The 22039-nt window shown below is 37.8% G+C and overlaps 1 protein-coding gene across 3 annotated transcripts in view; it reads left to right on the forward strand.

Moving 5' to 3' along the window:
- Nucleotides 1–22039, forward strand: part of UNC79 (unc-79 homolog, NALCN channel complex subunit) — a 207120-nt gene that overhangs the window by 59927 nt on the left and 125154 nt on the right. For all 3 annotated transcript variants that reach the window (XM_065906592.1, XM_065906594.1, XM_065906593.1), the window contains exons 10-14: nt 1294–1465; nt 3048–3278; nt 18056–18246; nt 18932–19055; nt 19524–19664. In XM_065906592.1, the coding sequence (XP_065762664.1) occupies nt 1294–1465; nt 3048–3278; nt 18056–18246; nt 18932–19055; nt 19524–19664 (859 nt within the window). The remainder of the gene's footprint in view (nt 1–1293; nt 1466–3047; nt 3279–18055; nt 18247–18931; nt 19056–19523; nt 19665–22039) is intronic.

Genomic DNA, 22039 nt, shown 5'->3' on the forward strand with positions numbered 1-22039 from the left:
TCAATGAGACAAGATTTTTAAAGATAAAGAAACAATATGAGAATGTATGTTTTAAAGATAAGGACTAAGTCTTCTGTTTCTCTTATCCCAGTGGCCGACATATGTGAAAGTGCAATAAATGTTTGCTAAATAAAACAATGCAGAAAGTTTGGAAAGAGAAGAAAAAAACAACCATACTGCTGTCATCATCATCAGTTTTTTTTTTTTGCATATGTTCTTCTAGTTTTATTCAAATGCTTATTTTACTTATATAATTGCAATCACAGTGTATCCACATTCTTTTTGATGTAACATTATACCATTAGCTCTTCTCCATGTTGTGTAGTTTCCACATTTATCATTTTTAGTGGGTACATAATATTTATCTAGATTATTTTCCTCCACCATTAGACACTTCAATTTCCTCCATTATTTTTACTGTTATAAATAACTCTGATAACCATTTTGTGTATAGTGCTATTCCTGTATTTTTTATTTATTTAGAATAGATGGCCAGATGTGACTGACTGGGTCAAAGGGTATGAATATTTTAAGGACACTTGATACATTACCAAGCTGATTTTCAAAGAGTGTATATGAATTTCATACATCATGGTAGTTTTTGCTACGCTCTTGCCAACATTGTGTATTATTTTTTATAATTGTCATCTGTTTAGAAAATTAGAAAAGGAATCTTTTTTGCTCACTGTCAGGTCTTTGAATTCTAGATATTAAATGTTTTTCCATTTGAGTATCAGTTCCTGAAACTGTCCTTGATCATGCATTTGATGTCCACATAGCTTCATATGGGACTTCCCTTGTCGCTGGTCAAGAATCCACCTGCAATGCAGGAGACCTGGGTTCGATCCCTGGGTTGGGAAGATCCCCTGGAGAAGGGAAAGGCTACTCACTCCAGTATTCTGGCCTGGAGAATTCTGTGGACTGTATAGTCCATCGGGTTGCCAAGAATCTGGCATGACTGAATGACTTTCACTTTCACTTTTTTCTTTCATAGCTTCATATTAGATATAGGAGAAGCATTGTCTTTTAGTGGGATGATTAGTGAACTTGAAGCCAGAAGGCATCAGTTCTGGTTGACTGTTATTGATTGGAGGAAGTAGCCTCTTTGTGCCTCAGTTTATACATCTTTGAGATGGGGATGGAGTAGAAAATTACAAGGACATGAGGCTCCTTCCAATTTAAAGGAGAACAATGAGTGATGCTTGAGAACTCGTGAAGTAATTGCTTTGAATAGGATCATAATCTTGAGCGTGTTTTTGGGTAGTCTCACTTGAAATCTCTGCTCTTCTGCAGCTTGTTGAAAGAAGCCGAGTTCCATGCCGAGCAGCGGGAACATGAGCTTAATCGCCGGCGGCAGCTGGGCCTCTCCTCTTCCCACCACTCCCTGGATAACGCTGACTTTGACAACAAGGATGATGATAAACACGACCAGCGGCTACTCAGTCAATTTGGAATATGGTTCTTAGTAAGAAAAGAAATTAACTATTATCTAATATCTTATGTTTTAATCCAACATTGCCCTGATGAAGAGTTTCTTCTGTTCATTTTAGGGAAGTAAATAGTAAATGGTGAAAAATTAACCTTAGCATTCACTACCACCAATGTGTGTGTGCTCAGTCATGTCCCCCAGGGACTGGAGCCCACCAGTCTCCTCTATCCATAGAATTTTCCTGGCCGGAGTACTGGAGTGGATTACCATTTCCTTCTCCAGGGGATCTTCCCGACTCAGGGATCGAACCCCACTTCTCTTGTGTCTCCTGCAGTGGCAGGCAGATTCTTTACCACTGAGCCCTCTGAGAACCCAACCTTAGCATAGAAAGTCTATACTCTAGGACAGTGACTGCACATTGGATTTACCTGTGAAGGCTTTTAAAAGATGTCATTGCCCAGATTCCATCCCAGAATCTTGGGAACTTTTTAAAAAGATCCCTTGTTGATTCTAATGCATAGCCAGGCGTTGGAATCTTTTGTGCCAGATTCTAAACTGTTGGAAATGCATGTTTTGACAAGAAACAAGTGGGTAAGTTTCTAGTGTATATTGTGAAATATTGGATTCAATATAATTTACAGATCATTCACCTCCTACTGACGTAATATTTTGTTTGAAAGTTCAGTCACTGTGGATTTTTTTGTGTATTTATGGCAAGTGTGCAACACAGCCAGAAAAATTATAACCAAACCAGTGCAGGGTATTTGACTCCTATTGACTGATTCAATTGAAGTATTCATTTAGGAAAGATCAAACATACAGATCCAAAGCTCCAAGAATGCTGAATTTGACAGTTCTGCAGAGAAGCAGACTTTTTTTTTTTTTTTTTTTTTTTGCCCATTGGAGAAATAGATTAAGTGTCACTATCTCCATAGTGATACATCTCTTTTGTGCTTTCATATATTTTTTGCTTTGTTTCGCTTTATCAAATTGGGGTTTAATTATTGATTTTGCATGTCTCACTCCTAGAACTTATTATCTAATGACATACTGACTACTATTGTGAACTCATTGAGGCAAAGATAATGTGTTATTTATTTTTTATATTCCTGAAACTTACTTCAATGCTTAATAAAAATTAATGAGCAAATGGTGAACAGTTTTGAAAAGTCTATTTGTAATGTGGTGAACTGAGGCGTGGTGCTCTAAGGTTTCAGAATTATTACTGCTAGGAAATTCTTGGTAAATCTGATCATTTTGGAACTGAAATATATATATATATATATAAATATATATATATATATATATTATTTTTGCACTGAAGGTATTTATGAAATTTCACCTTGTAGACTTAACTTTTTAAAAGTATATACCTAGTACAAAATATGTAATTGATTTCTTTTAGGTGAAAAAGCTTAGTGGGAGGTGCAGTCTTGAGGGGAAGTTGTTGCAGTTCATCTCTCTATAGAGAAGAACAGTTTCCAGGATAAGTGGTCCTCCATCATTTATTTATGACTACCTATTTCAAATGGATTATCAGGGACATCTTTTCTTTTTTTTTTTCTTTAAACAAACATATTATGTACTGAGGCTGAAGGAGAATCTAATCTATTTCCAGGTGAGCCTCTGCACGCCCAGTGAGAATACTCCTACGGAAAGCTTGGCCAGGCTCGTGGCCATGGTGTTTCAGTGGTTTCACTCCACAGCGTATATGATGGATGATGAAGTTGGAAGTTTGGTAGAAAAGCTGAAGCCTCAATTTGTCACCAAGTGGTTGAAGACAGTATGTGATGTTCGCTTTGATGTCATGGTCATGTGCCTTCTTCCCAAACCAATGGAATTTGCTCGGGTAAGTGGAGGCTGTCAATAAAAAAAAAAAAAAAAATTAATCAATAATCGATCTAGGAAAGAAATGGAGGGGAGAATGGATACATGTATATGTATGAATGAGTCCCTTTGCTGGTCACCTGAAACTATCTAACTAAATTAATAACATTGCTAATTAGCTATACCCCAATAAAAAAATGAAAAGTTTAAAAAAAAAGAAAGGGGAAGTATTATTTGAGCCAACCTGAGGATTATAACCCAAGAGATAGTCTTTGAGAAAGCTCTGAGGAATGTTCCATCCTTTGGAAGCCAAAGCACAGATATGTAAAATTTTGAGACAAAGGGTTTTATGTCAAGTGATGTATTATTGAGAGTTAACACAATCCAGATCTACACATACTAAGTGAGTAGTACTGCTGTCCACGGGGTCACAAAGAGTCAGACATGACTGAGCGACGGAACTGAACTGAACCGAGTGGGTCACGGGTCATCATGGCCTCTTACAAGATAAGAAGGAAAGTTGTTTTTCAAGCAGTTGTGAGGCTTGATGCAATTAAGAAGGAATGTTATCTCCTAAGGAAGTCTGGTTAATGCATTTGCACAACATGTACTAAAGGGGAAGGAGGAGGCCTAAATGAGCAGAGAATTTTTATGTTTAAAATTTCCTTGTCCTGCTATAAAATACTCATTTTTTTCATCAAGACCTACAGCTTGGACCTTGTTGAAGAGGCAGACTTGGGGAGAAGCACTCTTGTTACTTAAAACCTGGGTTTACTTCTTGGTAGGTGTTGAGCTAAAAGATACAACCAAGGCAAAGGTCAGGAGAAAGAAGGATTTCTTATTAATACTTGCAGTAAAGAGAACACCAGGGATCTTTCCCAAGGCAGTAGCTCTCAACAGCAAAATTGGAGACCTTTTTAGGCTAAGGATACATGCATATTCATGAAGGGGCTTGAGCCGAGGAGAATTCAGCATAGAACTCGGGTAGAGATGGACAGAGTCTAAGTTTTAGTTGATTAAAGTCAAGAGGGTCAGAAAAGGTCAGCACCATCATTCCTTAGATTCTGACCAGTCAGGGGTCTCGGCGTGTTGTCACCATCCTCCACCTGGGTGGGGGCCTTGCGTCCTGCAGAACTCAAAAGTATGTATCAGATTGTGATGTAGATTCCTTGAGGAGGAACTAGGACTCTTATTGCTAGACTATTGTTTCTTGACTGATTTTCCTTTCTTACTGTCCTTAAAATTGTTGATTACTGAGACCTGTTCAAGGGCAAGCATTGTGAACAGGCTTAGATCACGAAATGGCTTAGGTGAAAGTGGCCTCTCTTCTGTCAAGAAAACCATGACCCGTTCTCTTTCTCTGGAGCCCTACCCTGTCTGCTGACACTACCGTAGCTACTGGGGTGCTATCAGTGTCTGTAGAAGAGGAACACCTCTCATTAATTTGATCAATAGAGTTAAATGAGTTTAGTAACTACATTTTAGCTGATATGCTGTTTCGATGTTAGCAAACTAACATCAAACTAACATCTCAAAAGATGGGGAAGAGTGGCAAGATGAATGTGTGACGTATCTTTAAAAAATTTAAGGGAATATTCTTTCCTGACATTGCTGAATATTTTAACTAAGAAACAGGAAATAAAAAAGCCTTTTCATGAGGTTGCTAGAGCTCAGCCTTTTTCTGGTTTGGGGAAAGGCTAACATTTGACTAGGAGCAGTTTCTGTGGTTTCACATATATATCTAGGGATGAATAGTCCCTGCCCTCTCATGTGGAATGCCCAAAAGATTTAAGGTGAAAGAGTGAAAGTTGCTTAATCATGTCCAACTGTTTGCAACCTCATGGACTATACAGTCCATGGAATTCTCCAGACCATTCTCCAGGGGATCTTCCCAACCCAGGGATCGAACCCAGGTCTCCCACATTGCTGGTGGATTCTTTACCAGCTGAGCCACAGAGGAACTGCCCAAATGCTCCTTTTCTTCTGGCTCTAGGACAAATTTCTCTGTGCTTGTTCTCTTGCTACTGCCTTATTGGATCACTAGTTTCAGATACACAGCTGTTAAGACTTCATATTTCTTGAATGCAATATCATTCATTTCTAACCCAGCAAGATGGATGTCTAGAATCAGTTTCTGCCAGCAATACATGAAATTTATTTCAAGGTATTTTCTAAGTTTTATTTTTATTTGTGATTTTTGGGTTTGCTTTCAATGAAATCTTGAGGCAGTTTTCAGTTTAAATAAGAATTTTAAGAAGAAAACATAACACATACCTTCTAAAGAGAAGGTTTTATTAGATTTCCAGGAGTCAGAGCATTCTGTGCATTTATCAAGATACACTTCATTCTTCTTTGGTGCCACCTACTGACTCATATATAAAATCAGATTTTTGCATAATGGAAATTCCCCATTTCCTGGCATTCTTTGACTGTGTTGATATGTTTTCAATTATTGTTTCTTTTGGAATAGTAAAGAATTAGTGTGGTATGATTCTGAAAAGAGCTTCCCAGGTGGCGCTAGTGGTAAAGAACGCCTGGGTCAGGAAAATCACCTGAAGAAGAAAATGGCAACCCACTCCAGTATTCTTGCCTGGAACCCCATGAATTCTGAAAAATAAGAGGAAATGATTATATTGGGAGGAAAACTTTTCCTCTTCCAACTTGAGTCCAGCAGTTGGGAGCCTGCATGTAATTGGCAAGAGACATTAACAAGAATTTCCAGACGTTCAAGTTGGATTTAGAAAAGGCAGAGGAACCAAAGATCAAATTGCCAACATCTACTGGATCATACAAAAAGCAAGAGAATTCCAGAAAGACATCTACTCCTGCTTCATTGACTATGCCAACGCCTTTGACCGTGTGGATCACAACAAACTCTGGAAAAATCTTAAAGAGATGGGAATACCAGACCACCTTACTTGCCTCCTGAGAAATCTGTATGCTGGTCAAGAAGCAACAGTTAGAACGAGACGTGGAACAACAGACTGATTCCAAATTGGGAAAGGAGTACGTCAAAGCTGTATGTTGTCACCCTGATTATTTAACTTATATGCAGAGTACATCATGTGAAATGCTGGACTGGATGAAGCACAAACTGGAATCAAGATTTCTGGAAGAAATATCAATAATCTCAGATATGCAGATGACACCACCCGTATGGTAGAAAACGAAGAGGAACTGAAGATCTTCTTGATGAAAGTGAAAGAGGAGAGTAGAAAAGCTGGCTTAAAACTCAACATTCAATAAACTAAGATCATGGCATCTGGTTCCAGCACTTCATGGCAAATAGATTGGGAAACAATGGAAATGGTGACAGACTTTGTTTTCTTGGGTTCCAAAATCACTGCAGATGGTACTGTAGCCATGACATTAAAAGACAATTGCTCCTTGGAATAAAAGCTACAACAAACCTAGACAGCATGTTAAAAAGCAGAGACACTATTTTGCCAAATAGGTCTGTCTAGTCAAAGCTGTGGTTTTTCCAGTAGTCATGTATGGATGTGAGAGTTGGAGTATAAAGAAAGCTGAGCGCCAAAGAACTGATGCTTTTGAACTGTGGTGTTGGAGAAGACTCTTGAGAGTCCATTGGACTGCAAGGAGATCAAACCAGTCAATCCTAAAGGAGATCAGTCCTGAATATTCATTGGAAGGACTGATGCTGAAGCTGAAACTCCAATACTTTGGCCACCTGATTCGAGGAACTGACTCATTGGAAAATACCCTGATGCTGGGAAAGATTGAAGGTGGGAGGAGAAGGGGATGACAGAGGATAAGATGGTTGAATGGCATCATCGACTTGATGGACATGAGTTTGAGCAAGCTTTGGGAGTTAATGATGGACAGGGAAGCCTGGGATGCTGCAGTCCACGGGGTCACAGAGTCGGACATGACTAAGTGACAGAACTGAGTTGTTATTAACAAGAGAAGAGACAAAGTTTATTTACATTTACACACAGAAGTACTCATTGATGGGAAGCTTTTTCGATAACCAGAGATAAAAAGTCTATATACCAAACTTCTAGAGTGTGAGGGGCATTTGTGAGGAGGCTTGAAGGGTAAGATAGGGAAAGTTCTTTTGGTTGTTTTGATGCTAATGGAAAGGGGCAGCCTTTCTCCAAGGCAGCTGTATTCACAAGAACTCCCTTTGGAGGGGCTTAATAGAGGCCATATTTTCTGGAGACTCCAGTTTAATCAGATAAAGGAAATTCGGATAAGATTTCTCTCTGTGTCTTCTTTAGTGCAAATATTTCCATTTAATACAGTCTTTATACTGACTCTGGGGGTCTGAGTGCCTCCCCACCTTTTCCCCATCTGTAACTTCCCTAGAAGTTTCACACAAAAAGGAATCTAGGTTGACTGACTTGGAGAGAAGATTTGGGTTAGGAACTGCTAGGTAAGAGATATGCAAAAGAGGAAAAGAACATAAATTAAAATAAGGAAATAGAAAACAAAGATTAGTGATTAGGGTAGACTATAAACCTAATTTCTATGGCATAAGGAAAACAGTCAAGATTTCTAGATGCTGGGCTTGAAGCATCTTCAGATGATGAGTTCATCAGTGTCACTGTCATGGTCATTTTCTAGAGCAGAGCCTGGAAGATGTGGATGTTTGGTGAACTTCCTGAGTGGCCTAAACTGTTGAAGCAAGAAGTCTTTTGAAGTTTATGTCAAGCTGCCTGCTTTAGCTTGCTGGGCTTTGGGACAAGACAGCCTAGAGTCTCAGTAAGGATCTGGGCAGTCAGGTTTTAGTTCTCAGTGACACCAACTCAGGAAGGTAGGAAAAACAGTTGGGAACATTAATTACTCACAAAGTGTGCATGACAGCAGGATCCAGTTTATAAAGAGGGGAAAAATAGCTCAGTGAACAGGACTAGATCTGATAACCCACAAGTGTGAGTATAGTGTTCTGTTGAAACAAACAATTTCTTAATTTTCCCAGTTTTGACCAAAGATAATTAAAGTAAGATATTCTGTTCACAAAGTACGTCTAGCCTCATTAAATTTGGCCTGATTATTTACATACAACAAAAGTGGTATTTGACCACATGGGCCTTCAAGCGTTTGTTTTGCTGCAAGTTTTTTCGAGAATCTCAGATTGGACTTTGAAAGGCCTTTCCATGCTGGGAAGCCAAGCCGAGAATTTGTCATATTTATCTGTAGTATTTGTAGATTTGAGTGAATTTTTCTTTTTGAGATCCCTCGAATGCTCTAAGGTTTCTGGGTCTGTCATGAAAAGGCTTTTCTTATTTGCTTATAGACTGGGGACATCAAAAGTCAAGTAGCAGACTGGTTTTTCCAAGAGGCCTTTATAAGCAGGGGCTTCATAATGTTCACCTTAGTTCTTTAAAGATGCCTGGTCATATCTGATTCTTTGTGTATCTTTCTCAAGTTTGACGTTTCAGTCAAAGCCTTGATAACATAACCAATTTTTCCTATTATGTCCAGTTACAAGGAGAACAGATTTTTATTAAGCTTGTGTAAATAACTGTGCATGTGTGCTAAGTCACTTCAGTCATGTTCAGCTCTGTGTGATGCTATGGACTGTAGCCACCCAGGTTCTTTTGCCCACGGGATTCTCCAGACAAGAATACTGGAGTAAGGCTTCCCTGGTGGCTCAGAGGGTAAAGCATCTGCCTGCAATGCAGGAGACCCTGCATCAGGAAGATCCCCTGGGAGAGGAAATGACAACCCACTCCAGTATTCTTGCCTGGCGAATCCCTTGGACAGAGGAGCCTGGCAGGTTATGGTCAACAGGGTTGCAAAGAGTTGGAAGTGATTTAGCACAGTGCACATGTATAATTGATTCACTTTGCTATACAGCAGAAACGAATACAACATTGTAAATCAACTATACTCCAATAAAAATTAATTAAAAAAGTAAAACGGCTGTGATTAAAGATCTGGTGAGAGTAACTGGAATTATGATGTTAAAGTTATTCCATTATTGTCTACTATCAGGCAAAGCAGCATAAAATATAATCATGAGCATAAAAGGCATATAATTTTTACAAATTCCATATAATTTCTGAAATATTTATGTTAAAAATAATTACCTATAGAGATATAAGCTAGAGAGGGTTAAGCATCTCTTCTTATTTGCCAATGCTTTTCATGCAATTCAACATATCAAACAGACCTAATTAGTTTAACATCTCTTTTTACTAGGAGAGAAGAATCCTTTGAGATTTTCTGAAAGCCATCTCAGAAGTCTCAAAGTCAATTTGAGACCAAGATTTTATTTAGGATTTGGTTTTGGAAAGCAAAATATCTAAAGTTGTCAAAAGATCAAAAGGTTTGGATATTCAATTAATCAGGATGATACGTTGCTATGAAGTAATACTCAGTTATCCATTCAACCAAACTGGAAATTCAAATTTCAAAAATAAATATGGAATCTAATGTGATAATTAAAAAAATTAGCATATTGGATTATCATTAAATTCCATATATATGCGTTAGTATACTGTATTCTTTATCTTTCTGGCTTACTTCACTCTGTATAATGGGCTCCAGTTTCATCCATCACATTAGAACTGATTCAAATGAATTCTTTTTAATGGCTGAGTAATATTCCATTGTGTATATGTACCATAGCTTCCTTATCCATTCGTCTGCTGATGGGCATCTAGGTTGCTTCCATGTCCTGGCTATTATAAACAGTGCTGTGATGAACACTGGGGTGCACGTGTCTCTTTCAGAAAAAGAGACACAGATGTACAGAACAGACTTTAGACTCTGTGGGAGAAGGCGAGGGTGGGATGTTCTGAGAGAATAGCATTGAAACAAGTATACCATCAAGGGTGAAACAGACCACCAGCCCAGGTTGGATGCATGAGACAAGTGCTTCAGGGCTGGTGCACTGGGAAGACCCAGAGGGATGGGATGGGGAGGGAGGCGGGAAGGGGGATCGGGATGGGGAACACATGTAAATCCATGACTGATTCATGTCAATGTATGGCAAAAACCACTACAATATTGTAAAGTAATTAGCCTCCAACTAATAAAAATAAATGAAAAAAAAGTTAGCTTTTTTAACATTGAGAAGACTTGGTTCTCTTAAATAATTGAGGACACGATGAAGATGTGTGCCCATCTCCCCGCCGCCAACAGATCTAATATAATTTTCTATTTTCAGTCATATTTCTGCCCTTCACTTTCCTCTTTGTCACCCGGATAACCTTTATACAACCTCTAAACAGCTACTTTAGGACAGAATTACTCTTTCTTTCCTTAACAAAACACACATCCTACATTCTTCGAATATTCTGCATACAGAGGTTTTTTCCTTCACCCTTATTATTTCTAGAAGTTTCATTTATATATTGATTATAATTTTCAACACTTAATGATCTCTGTTTTTCAAAGACCAGGAGGTAAACAATTGTGAATTGCTCGTCACATACCAACATTTTGTAGCAAAGCTTATGATTATACTATTTTTTATACTTTATAGTTTTATGATTATACTATTATACTCAGTGCTGATAACTTCTATCATAACTTCTACTAGATATGCTTCTTCATAGTGTAATTTCTCAGCATGGCAAAATGAACATATTTATTAGTAGATTCAAATAATTTTAGCATCTCTATAAAAATAAGAAGCCAAAGGTAGATAAAATTAAACTTATTTAGAAATGATCTGGATATTCAATGAATATCTTTCATGTAACTTAATATAAATTTAATTTCAGGTTATGAAAAAGATTTTGGAAACTCCTTCTAAGAAGATCTGTCATAAAACACAATTATTGTTGAAATAAAGCTTGTCATAACTTAATTTGATTAAAATGAAATCCATCTTATAATTTAAATATCTAGTAAATATAATATTACCTTATTTGACTAGTAAACCCATGTAGAATAAAAACTGTGTTCATATCATACTCAGTGCTGGTCACTCAGAAGATGCAGCTGTTTTTATCAAACCAACAATATTAAAATAGTCTTATTTATCAAAGATTTACACAAACTGTTACAGAACTCAGATTTGGCTGATTGCCATTTAAAAAGCAACACTTGAGAGGCAAATGTTGGTGGAAAGGAAAAATTGCTTTAATCAGAAAAGCCAACAATCTGGGGAGAAAGCAAATTCATTTCCCAATACCAAATTGGAAGATTCTGCTCCGGCATGACAGTTTTTTTAATTTAATTTTTTAGTTGAAGTACAGTTGATTTATAATGTCATACCAGTCTCTGCTCAACAGCACAGTGACTCAGTTATACACATGTGAAAATTCTTTTTTTAGAATTCTTTTCCATTATGGTTTATTATAAGATATTGAATATAGTTCCCTGTGTTTTACAGTAGGATCTTGTGGTTTATCCACCCTATGTAATACTTTGCATCTACTATTGCCAAACTCCCTGTCCTTCTCTTCCCCACCTCCCTCTCCCTTGGCAACCGCAAGCCTGTTCTCTACATCTGTGAGTCTATTTCTGATTTGTAGAGAGGTTCATTTGTGCCATATTTCCACATTTGAGGTTTCACATGTGTGATGTCATACAGCATTTGTCTTTCACTTTCTGATTTACTTCACTTACCACGATCATCTGTAGTTGCATCCATGTTGCTGCAGATGGTATCATTTCTTTTTTTATGGCTGAGTAGTATTCCATCGTGGGCTTCCCTGGTGACTCAGTTGGTAAGGAATCTTCCTGCAATGCAGGAGACCCTGGTTCAATCCCTGGGTCTGAAAGATCCCCTGGAGAAGGAAATGGCAACCCACTCCAGTACTGTTGCCTGGGAAATCCCATGGACAGAGGAGCCTGGCAGACACAAAGAGTTGGACACGACTTAGCAAGTAAACCACCACCAGCAGTATTCCTTTGTCTATATGTACCACATCTGCTTTATCCATTCACCTACTGATGAATGTTTGGTTGTTTCCATGTTTTGGCTATTGTGAGTAGTGCTGTTGTGAATATAGGGGTGCATATATCTTCTTGAATTACAGTTTTGTCTGCATATATGTCCAGGAATAGGATTGCTGGACCGTATGGTAATTTTATTTTTAGTTTTTTGAAAAATCTCCATACTGTTTTCCACAGTGGTTGAACCACCTTACATTCCCACCAACAGTGTAGGAGGGTTCCCTCTTCTTCACACCCACTCCAGCATTTGTTATTTGTAGACTTTGGATGATGGCTGTCCTGACTGGTGTTAGGTGGGACCAGCCATGACAGTTTTTAAAGGGAAAAAGGGGAGAGACTCTCAGTGAATGATCAAGGCAGGAGGTTGGGTTCTGCATCATTCTCCACTGGGTGCGGACTGGCTGACTCTTCAGATGGTATATTACTTGTGTGATATGCCTGTAGGATCTGCCTTGGGGGCTGCTGGAAGTAGGAAGCTAGTCATTCTTTAACTACTTAGCTCTTCATTCTTACTTCTTTTAATCTGGAAAAGGAATCAACAGGTTAGGCAAAGCATGGTGTACTTTCAGGAAAGCATTAAGCCAGGAATTAGGTTAAATTGCTGCGTGATCTCATTCATAAAACAAATAGGCAAACATGAAAGGGCCATAAAAGCTGCTTACAAATCCACACTGGTCCAACATCATTTCATATCTATGGGATTAGGGAGAAAAGTCCATCTTCTATAACTTCTTCCTGCTGACATAGGGTTTTAGGAATATTTAATTTTATAAGCTCTTATTTTCTAGAAAGCTTATTGAGAATAGAAATCTTTTAAGGAATTTAATAAATTAATTTGGCAAAGCCATCCAGAAGAAGAAAATAGTGTATATACATACCATACATATAAAAACATATACGTAAGGGACCCAAGAACATAAGGGCTTCCCTGGTAGCTCAGATGATAAAAAGAATCTACCTCCAATGCAGGAGACCTGGGATTGAGCCCTGGGTTGGAAAGATCCGCTGGAGAAGGGAAAGGCAACTCACTCCAGCATTCCTTCCTGGAAAATTCCTTGGCCAGAGGACCTGCTGGTGGGCTACAGTCCATCGGATTGCAGAGTTGGACACGACTGAGTGACTAACACTTACTTACAAATACAGACATTATAGCAAAGACTATCATAGTAATACAAAACTCGCTAGTGTGTGTAAGAGCTTGTTTTCATCTTGGCCTTGCTGCTGCTGCTGCCAAGTCGCTTCAGTCGTGTCCGACTCTGTGCGACCCCATAGACGGCAGACCACCAGGCTCCGCCGTCCCTGGGATTCTCATCTTGGCCTTACTTTTGTTCAAATTATGTTTTTAGAAGATGGAACAAATTGTTAGCTTCATATAAAGGATAAGACTTTTAATCAATATTTGTAGGGGAGACCCTTAAGAGCTTTTTTATTTGTCCTGGTATGTAATCTTATGGAGTCTATGATTCAACCTCAGATAGTTGTTTCAGCTGACTAAAAAGTTACTTTTTAAAGGCTGGAGAGTGCTAAGGAAAAAGGCATTGGGGGTTTGTTAAGAGGAGTGTTAATTGATGTGTATCAGAAGGAGAAATAAATTTCTCCTATTTTATGACAAGAGGCAATAGTACAAGTAAAAGCAAGGCATCTCTTGGGCTAAGAGCCACATTTATGTCCTTGAATATTTGCATTTATAGAGATGATTCTCAGATCCTTGAGAAGATAGTGCTGAATGGCAGAAGATTTAAGTCTCAGAGAGGGAGAGAAAGGATGCAGGTTTGTAAAATAACAATCTAAGGACATTTCAAGGACATGTTTGTCTGTGAAAATGTTTTGGATGGGACAAACAGATTCTTTTGGTAGCACTGAGATTTTATAGGTATTTTGAGGGAGGAGATTTATGGGAGGTGGAAAAATTATTCGTGTTGAGAATCTGAAGTTTTTAACAGGTCCAAGTTGAGGCCTCAGTTAAGAGGACTCAAAGGAGCTTGTCTGAGGAAGCTGAGGCCTAAGGCAATTACTATTTAAGTGTTTCTTCTTAAGGGCGGGACAGTCCCTTTTCCTTGTTCTGACTTTTCATAATATCTGTAAGCATTTTGAGATGAATAGGGGAGGCTTTGGGACTGGTAAGAAAGATAAATGAGCTTTGGGATTCTTCTAGAATCACAGTTACATTTTTGTAAATACTCAGTAAGGCAAGGCCACTTATTTTTAATTCTTCAAAGCATTAGATGACAGCCTCAATAATAACATTAAGGACCTGGCCTGCCCACCCAACCCCATTACTTTGAATTAACTTCTATTATATCAGGGACTAGATTTTCAACTAAATTAGAAAAGACTCCTATGAACTGAGATTTGCAATTTTAGAGCTGTGTGCCTTTGTAATATTTTTTATAAATTGTATGACAAAGGTTTTAGACTGTATTCCTCTGAGTAGATCGTTCTATTTTAGACCAATTAAGCTTCTAAGGGAAGGCCTTAATAATGTCTCCTACCAGGCTCTGAATGTCAATTTCCAACTGGGTCATTCGTAGGAGGGACATGGTAGAGGCGGGTTTATGGTGGGTGTGGGTTTTAATTTTCTTTCTAAATCTGATTTCTGTTCTTGGATTACGTTAAGGGAGTCTTTTAGGCTAGCTGTGACTGTGTGTGTTTGTGCTTCTGTCAGCTTGGTCCTCCCATAGTTGATAAGAGAACATTTATTTAGGGTGAGAGCTCTCTAAAATCTTCTTAAATATAAAAACTTTCCCAAATCAAAGGATCCACTGTCTGGTCACTGACAACTTAGGATCTTCATAGGTAAATCTGTTTCAAAATGTGATTCAAAACCAATAGGCCTTTGTATGCCTTAAGCATAAATTAAACAGCCCAAGGGACCTCAGTAATGATACTCCAACAATCTCGGCATTATCAGTGTTAGCTCTTCTACATACCTAACAACAACAACAATCTCAGAAATGCAGTCACTTCCTGAAAATATCTAGTCAGGCATCTAGGATGTTGACCAATGTGATACTAAATAGATACTTGAAATTTAAATTGAATTGATTTATTTTAATGATGTAGAATTCTAGATATGAAAATTAAATACTGAAAACTGAATTCATTTAAAGTAAGACAGTTTGGGGACAATTAATCTATGACCAAGGAGGCAAGACTATACAATGGGGAAGAGACAGCCCGTTCAATAAATGATATTGGGAAAACTGGGCAGTTACGTGCAAAAGAATCAAATTAGACTACTTTCTCATACTATATACAAAAATAAATTCACAATGGATTAAAGACGTATATGTAAAAGCTGAAACCATAAAATGTCTAAAAGAAATCATAGGTAGTATGCTCTTTGATATTAGTCTTAATACTATTTTTTAGATATGTCCCCTTAAACAAGGGAAACAAAAGCAAAAATAAGCACATGGGGCTACATCAAACTAAAAAGCTTTTGCACAGCAAAGGAAACTTTCACAAAAGGAAGAGGCCACATACTGAATGGGAGGAGATATTTGTAAATAATATATCTGATAGAGGGTTAATATCCAAAATATACAAAGAACTCATACAACTCAATATAAGAAAATCTGGTTAAAATTGACCAGAGAACCTGAATAGACATTCTTTCAAAGAAGACATACAGATGGCCAGCAGACACATGGAGAGACGCTCAAGATCACTAATGATCAGGGAAATGCAAATCAAAACCACAATGAGCTATATACCTGTCAGAATGGCTGTTACCAAAAAGATGACAAATAGCAAGTGCTGATGAGAATGTGGAGAAAAGGAAATTTTTTGTGCCCTGTCTATGGGAATGTAAATTGATGCATCCACTATGGAAAACAGTATGGAGATTCCTCAGAAAACTTAAAAATAGAACTATCATATGATTCGGCAACTTCACTGTTGGCCATTAAAATTGATATATGCACCCCTATATTAATTGCAGCTAATTATAGACAAGACATGGAAGCAACCTAAGTTCCATTGATAGATGAATGTATAAAAATGTGGTACATATATGATGGAATATTACTCAACCATAAAAAAGAATGGAAAAGAATGCTGCCTTTTGTGACAACGTGGATAAACCTACAGAGCATTATGCTAACCGAAATAAGTCAACGAAAGACAAATACTGAATGATTTCACTTATATGTGGAGCCTAAAAATCACATGAATAAACATAACAAAACAGAGACAGAGTTGTAGATACAAAGAAGAAACAGTGTTTCCCAGAGGGGAGGAGATTTAGGGGGAAGAGAGAAATAGGTGAGGAACTTTGAGAGGGATAAACTTCCAGTTGCAAAATAAATGAGTCACAGATATGAAATGTACAGTGTAGGGGAAATAGAGTCAGTAACTATGTAATATCTTTACATGGTGACATGATAACTAGGTTTATTGTGGTGATCATTTTGAAATGTATAGAAATGTCAAATCACTATGGAAAGATTGAGGGCAGGAGGGGAAGGGGACGACAGAGGATGAGATGTTTGGATGGCATCACCAACTCAATGGACATGAGTTTGGGTAGGCTCCGGGAGTTGGTGATGGACAGAGAGGCCTGGCGTGCTGCAGTTCATGGGGTCGCAAAGAGTCGGACACCACTGAGTGACTGAACTGAACTGAACTGATGTTGTGTAACAGGAGCTAACGTGGTGCTATAGGTCAATCATACTTCAAAAAGGAACAAACCAACTCATGGAAAAAGATCATATTTATGGTCACCAGAGGTGGGGGTGGGGGAAAGGGGAATTAGATGAAGGCAGTCAAAAGGTAGAAAATTTCAGTTATAATAGCAGGATGTAATGTAAAAGCATGATAAATGTAATTAACATTGCTGTTTATGTCAAAGTTAAGAGAGTACATTTTAACAGTTCTCATCACAAGAGAAAAATGCCTTTCTATTTCTTTTATTCTGTATCTATATGAGGTGATGTGCTTAGTCGCTCATTCATGCCCAACTCTTTGTGACCCCATGGTCTGCAGCCTGCCAGGCTCCTCTGTCCATGGGGATTCTCCAGGCAAGAACACTGGAGTGGGTTGCCATGCCTTCCTCCAGAGATGGCTGTTCACTAAATCTACTGTAGTAATCGTTTCATGAAGTATGTAAGTCAAATCATTATGCTACACACTCTAAACTTATATATTGCTGTATGTCAATCATAATTCAGTAAAACTGCAAGGGAAAAATAATATAGTTTCCCCCAAATTTTGTGTTATATGATAAAGATAACCAGTTATATGATAAAGAGGACCACTCAACCCTTTGTTACTTTGATAATAGTAATATATATTTATCTAAAATTAGAATTACAAGCAGAACCTCAAGTTGTGACTTTATTTTCTGCCTTAGAAAATTAACACCCTATCTTAATTAGTAAAAAAAAAAAATTTTTTTTTAAAAATTCATGTCTTCAACCAGCTTTAGAACATTCTTAGGAAAAAAACTGTGAAAGAATATGCAGTGTAGGAAAAAAAGAGTACTCTCTGCCACTTTATTTTCCACGATGAAAAGTCTCTATTACAAAGTGTACGGTGGTAGAAATCTAAGTTCCTTTGAAATGCAGGTTTAACTGCACATATTTGCAGTGGATTTGTCACACCTTAGAAATAAAGCTTCATTTTTCTAGGAATAAATTTTTGGAATTTTAATGCACAGGCGATTTGGAAAATCTGCAGTAAAATAATTCAAATTCAGTCTCTGCTCAGTATTTGGACCTATTTGCAACTATTTTCTTTTCAGAAACTAAGGGATCCTGGTGGTTTGTAGTTTTTTTACAAACCTCACTCAATATACTTGGCACAGATTTCAGATGTAATGGATTGTGGTCTTTCTCTGTACCCATTTCATTTAGTATTTCCTTGGGCATAAATGTAACGAGTGCATTTTGTTCTTTTCCCCTGTGGCTGTGGAAATCCCATCAGGTTGGTGGATACTGGGATAAATCCTGTAGCACAGTGACTCAGCTGAAGGAAGGTCTCAACAGAATCCTCTGCCTGATCCCCTACAACGTGATCAGTCAGTCCGTGTGGGAGTGCATCATGCCGGAATGGCTGGAAGCCATCCGAACAGAAGTCCCGGATAATCAGTTAAAAGAATTCAGGGAAGTATTAAGGTGGGTAAGTAGTTTAATGAAGTCACCGTAATTCTAACGATATCTAGCATTTATGAAGCATGTACTGTGTGCCAGGCACTGTGCTAAGCATTTTATATAATCTCATAGAATTTTTACAAGCTTATTGAGAAACTGGAATGTTCAAATTGAAATTTTTGTTGTTGTTCAGCCGCTCAGTTGCATGTGACTCGGCAACCCCATGGGGTCAGACATAACTCAGAGGCTGAACAGCGATTGCTGTAAATTGTGCCAAGATGATCTGTAATCGTTCAGAAAGGATTTTGTTCTGATGGGATAATAAGTAGATATTGTTTGTTTATAAATAAAATATATAATAAAACCATTGCTTGTCTACAAATATAATTATGATTTGGATAAAGTTGGAAAAGTACAAAGGGATAATGTTTTAAGATGCTGAGGAGCAACTCTACTTTCTTAGAAAATGCACTGCCTTCTATTAAACCCAATATAAATACAAACACTAGTGTTATTAACAACCATAGGAATTATTTATATCTATTCTACAGACATAAGCTATTACAGTAAAATGAAACATGCTAATAACAGTTCAGAACTCAGGCTAATCTAAAATGTTTGATTCCCCAAATAAGATATAGTTGGGAAGACAACAGTAAACCCTAATATATGGCCATTGGTCATTTACCTTTGTTGCTCTGCTTTCCAGCAAAATGTTTGACATTGAGCTTTGCCCTCTACCTTTTTCAATGGAAGAGATGTTTGGCTTTATTAGTTGTCGTTTCACAGGATATCCTTCCTCCGTGCAGGAACAAGCTTTACTGTGGCTTCATGTAAGTGAATGATACTTTTGATCATTTTGGGCAATAGCTTTTAGCTTATGAACTTTAGCCCCTCAGGTAGATCAGCAGGGAGTTATTGCAAAGAATCAGTAAATCTGTATGTTTGTTAATTGCAGATTGCTTGCAGATTATACTAGTTCAGGAGAAAATCAATGAACCAAGGCAACAAGAGTGACATGGAAAGAAGGGGACAGTCAGGAGATACTTTATTAGAAAGAACATGGCAATTTATCCAATGTGGAGGGTGGAGGAGTGGGAATATTCGATGATAGTTTTGAATATTTTAGTATGAAAAATTGAGGACAACTGCAGATAGAAGAAAATTGAGGACAACTGCAGATAGAATATGTGAGGCTAATGTCCTTACGTTCAATAGGTCACTTTAGGAAAATGTTAAATGTAGTTTTTTTGAGTTTTAAAGTTTATGTCTTGGGGGGACATATGCCTTTTTTCCCCCAGGTATTATCGGAGTTAGACATCATGGTTCCACTTCAGCTATTAATCAGTATGTTTTCTGATGGAGTTAATTCTGTCAAAGAACTGGCAAATCAAAGAAAATCAAGAGTCAGTGAACTGGCAGGGAACCTTGCAGCTCGAAGGGTAATTATTGCCATAATTGTCTTTGTCTTACTTGTTAAGATTTTGAAAACTCTTGTCAATTATAGTGGGCCTTAAAGTGGCATCATCATAAACTGCTCTGGAAATGCCTTTCTATCCTATCCCACTCACTCTATTAACCTTTTAAGCACACTGAATAACAGAAAATATCGATCTAAGATATATTTGATATATTCTATATTCAGTTATTGAGTTTTCATATTCCTTTGAGTTTTTCTCCTACACATCTCTGTTAGCTATCTCTCCCCTGGATAAACCAAAACAGTAGCTTGTGGGGGTACTACGCCTTTTTTTTTTTTTTTTTTTTGGTTTTCTGGTGAAGAAGAGTTCTTTACCAGGTACTGGGCAGATCAGTGCTTTACTTTGGGAATGAGGAGTTTGGATATTGTTGTTCGTATGTTTTTTCCTACTGTGTTTTGGGAAAAAATGATCAACTAGTGGTGACTGAGTGATACTGTCAGTGTGAACTAACTAAGCCCATCTTATGGATCCCTTTGTGCCTTTGAGGATGAGAGAAGTCAGTACAATCTGATCTAAAGCATATGGAAGCTGTTGGGTGTTTATAATAACTTTTCTATGGAGAACCTGATAAAGTTTCTGCTCTTGTGCTGACATCCCCAGACCATGATCAGCTTTGGAGAGGCTGACTGTCAACTGGTGGTGGGTGAGGACTGTTCTGGTCCTCTAGTTCTGTCTAGCCTCTCCAAAACATCTTCCCTGCTGTATACCACAACCCTCCAGTCATTCTACCTGCTATCTGGGGATTAGAGAACATAACAAAATCATGGGATCATAGATTGTATTTAGTGCTTTTAAAAAATTTTACAGTTTTTAAAAAATTTTAATTTACTTTTATTTCTAAAAAACTGTTTTAGTCTCTAATAGTCAATGATCAAGAAAACTCATGATGCTCACAAGAGCCATTCAGAGAATTTAATCTCTATGTGACATTTATGTGCATGTGTGCCAAGTTGCTTCAGCTGGATCTAACTCTTTGTGACCCTATTGGGCTGTAGCCTATCAGGCTCCTCTGTCCATGGGATTCTCCAGGCAAGAATTAATGATATTTTATAATACCATCATATTCATAGGATTAATGCTTTTAAAATGCTTTTTTTAAAAAAAAAATCATTACTTCTTTTCTCATGTGCCTCATAGGAACCAGCTGCCCAATATTTATATTTTATTTCTTTCTTTGGTAACCTTTAATATTACAGTATATGATTAGCACTTTATACTGTGTAGTGTATTCACATGTGATGACATCACATGTGAAGATGTGTGAGGACTGTGTGAGGCTGTTGGAAAGAACTCATTATCCTCATTTGACAACTACTTAACCTGAGGTTCAGTGAACTGAAGTGATTTGCCATAGATAACACTATCATGATCCAGGTATTCTGATTCTTAATGGGATATTTTTCTTTTTTACTTTAAATATGGTGTTCAAAGAGCTTTCTGATTATTAGAGAGATTTTAAAGAGAGAAAATATGACTTGAGAATGATGTACAGGTATGTCAGTCAGAGTCCTGCTGCAGAACTTATCCCAGATGTTCAATGAAGAGTCTTTAATGGGTACTTGGCCTATAGAGTTATGGGAAAGATTAAGGGGGCAGTAGGGCCGGTGAGACACCCAGAGGCCAGCAGTAGTTCACTAGGAAGCCTTTATATGCCTGTGGTTGAAGGAACAAGGGAAAGTGTTCCTGGGCCTTTTGGCAGCTGAAGTTTAGGGTAAGGCTGGCTAGAGGAACTGGAGAGGATGGAGATACTGCAGAAATGTAGCATCAAAGGAGGCAGGCAGTGGAGAGAAATACTCCTGCCTCTCTCTCTGCCAACTTCAGGTCTTCTGCTGGTGCCTCTCATTGACTGAACCCAACTGGAAGCCATAGGGCCAGAAGAGACTCAGTTCTTGGCATCCTTGGGCATAGAACAGGACAGAAAAGAGCAGTGAGGGTCTTTTGTGGGGAAAGAGTTTGTTCGCAAATGGAAAATAACTGCTACAATAGGCTTGATATATTGTTGTCTCATGATAGTGTAATAATTATTATTGTCAGAGACCATTCTTCTTTTACCAGTCAATCTGAGATTCTGTGCTAATGATTCTAAAGTTGATTTGCAATGCTTTACTTCTGGAAGTTGTCATTGTTCAGGTTATGGTTTTAGATAGATGCAGACTATTTAGTTTAGTTGGAAATGTTGGTGGGATGAAAAATATAATGGCAAAGAGGCTGCCTTCTTTCTTCAGGGAGATGATGTGTCATTCACCTGACAATTAGAAAGTTTGGATGATTTTCTTTCTTATTTTTATGTTTTGAGAAGATGCATAGGATTTGGAGGTAGTAATTCCATTGGCTAG

This window comes from Muntiacus reevesi, chromosome 15 (assembly GCF_963930625.1).
Source record: "Muntiacus reevesi chromosome 15, mMunRee1.1, whole genome shotgun sequence".
Taxonomy (NCBI): Eukaryota; Metazoa; Chordata; class Mammalia; order Artiodactyla; family Cervidae; genus Muntiacus; species Muntiacus reevesi.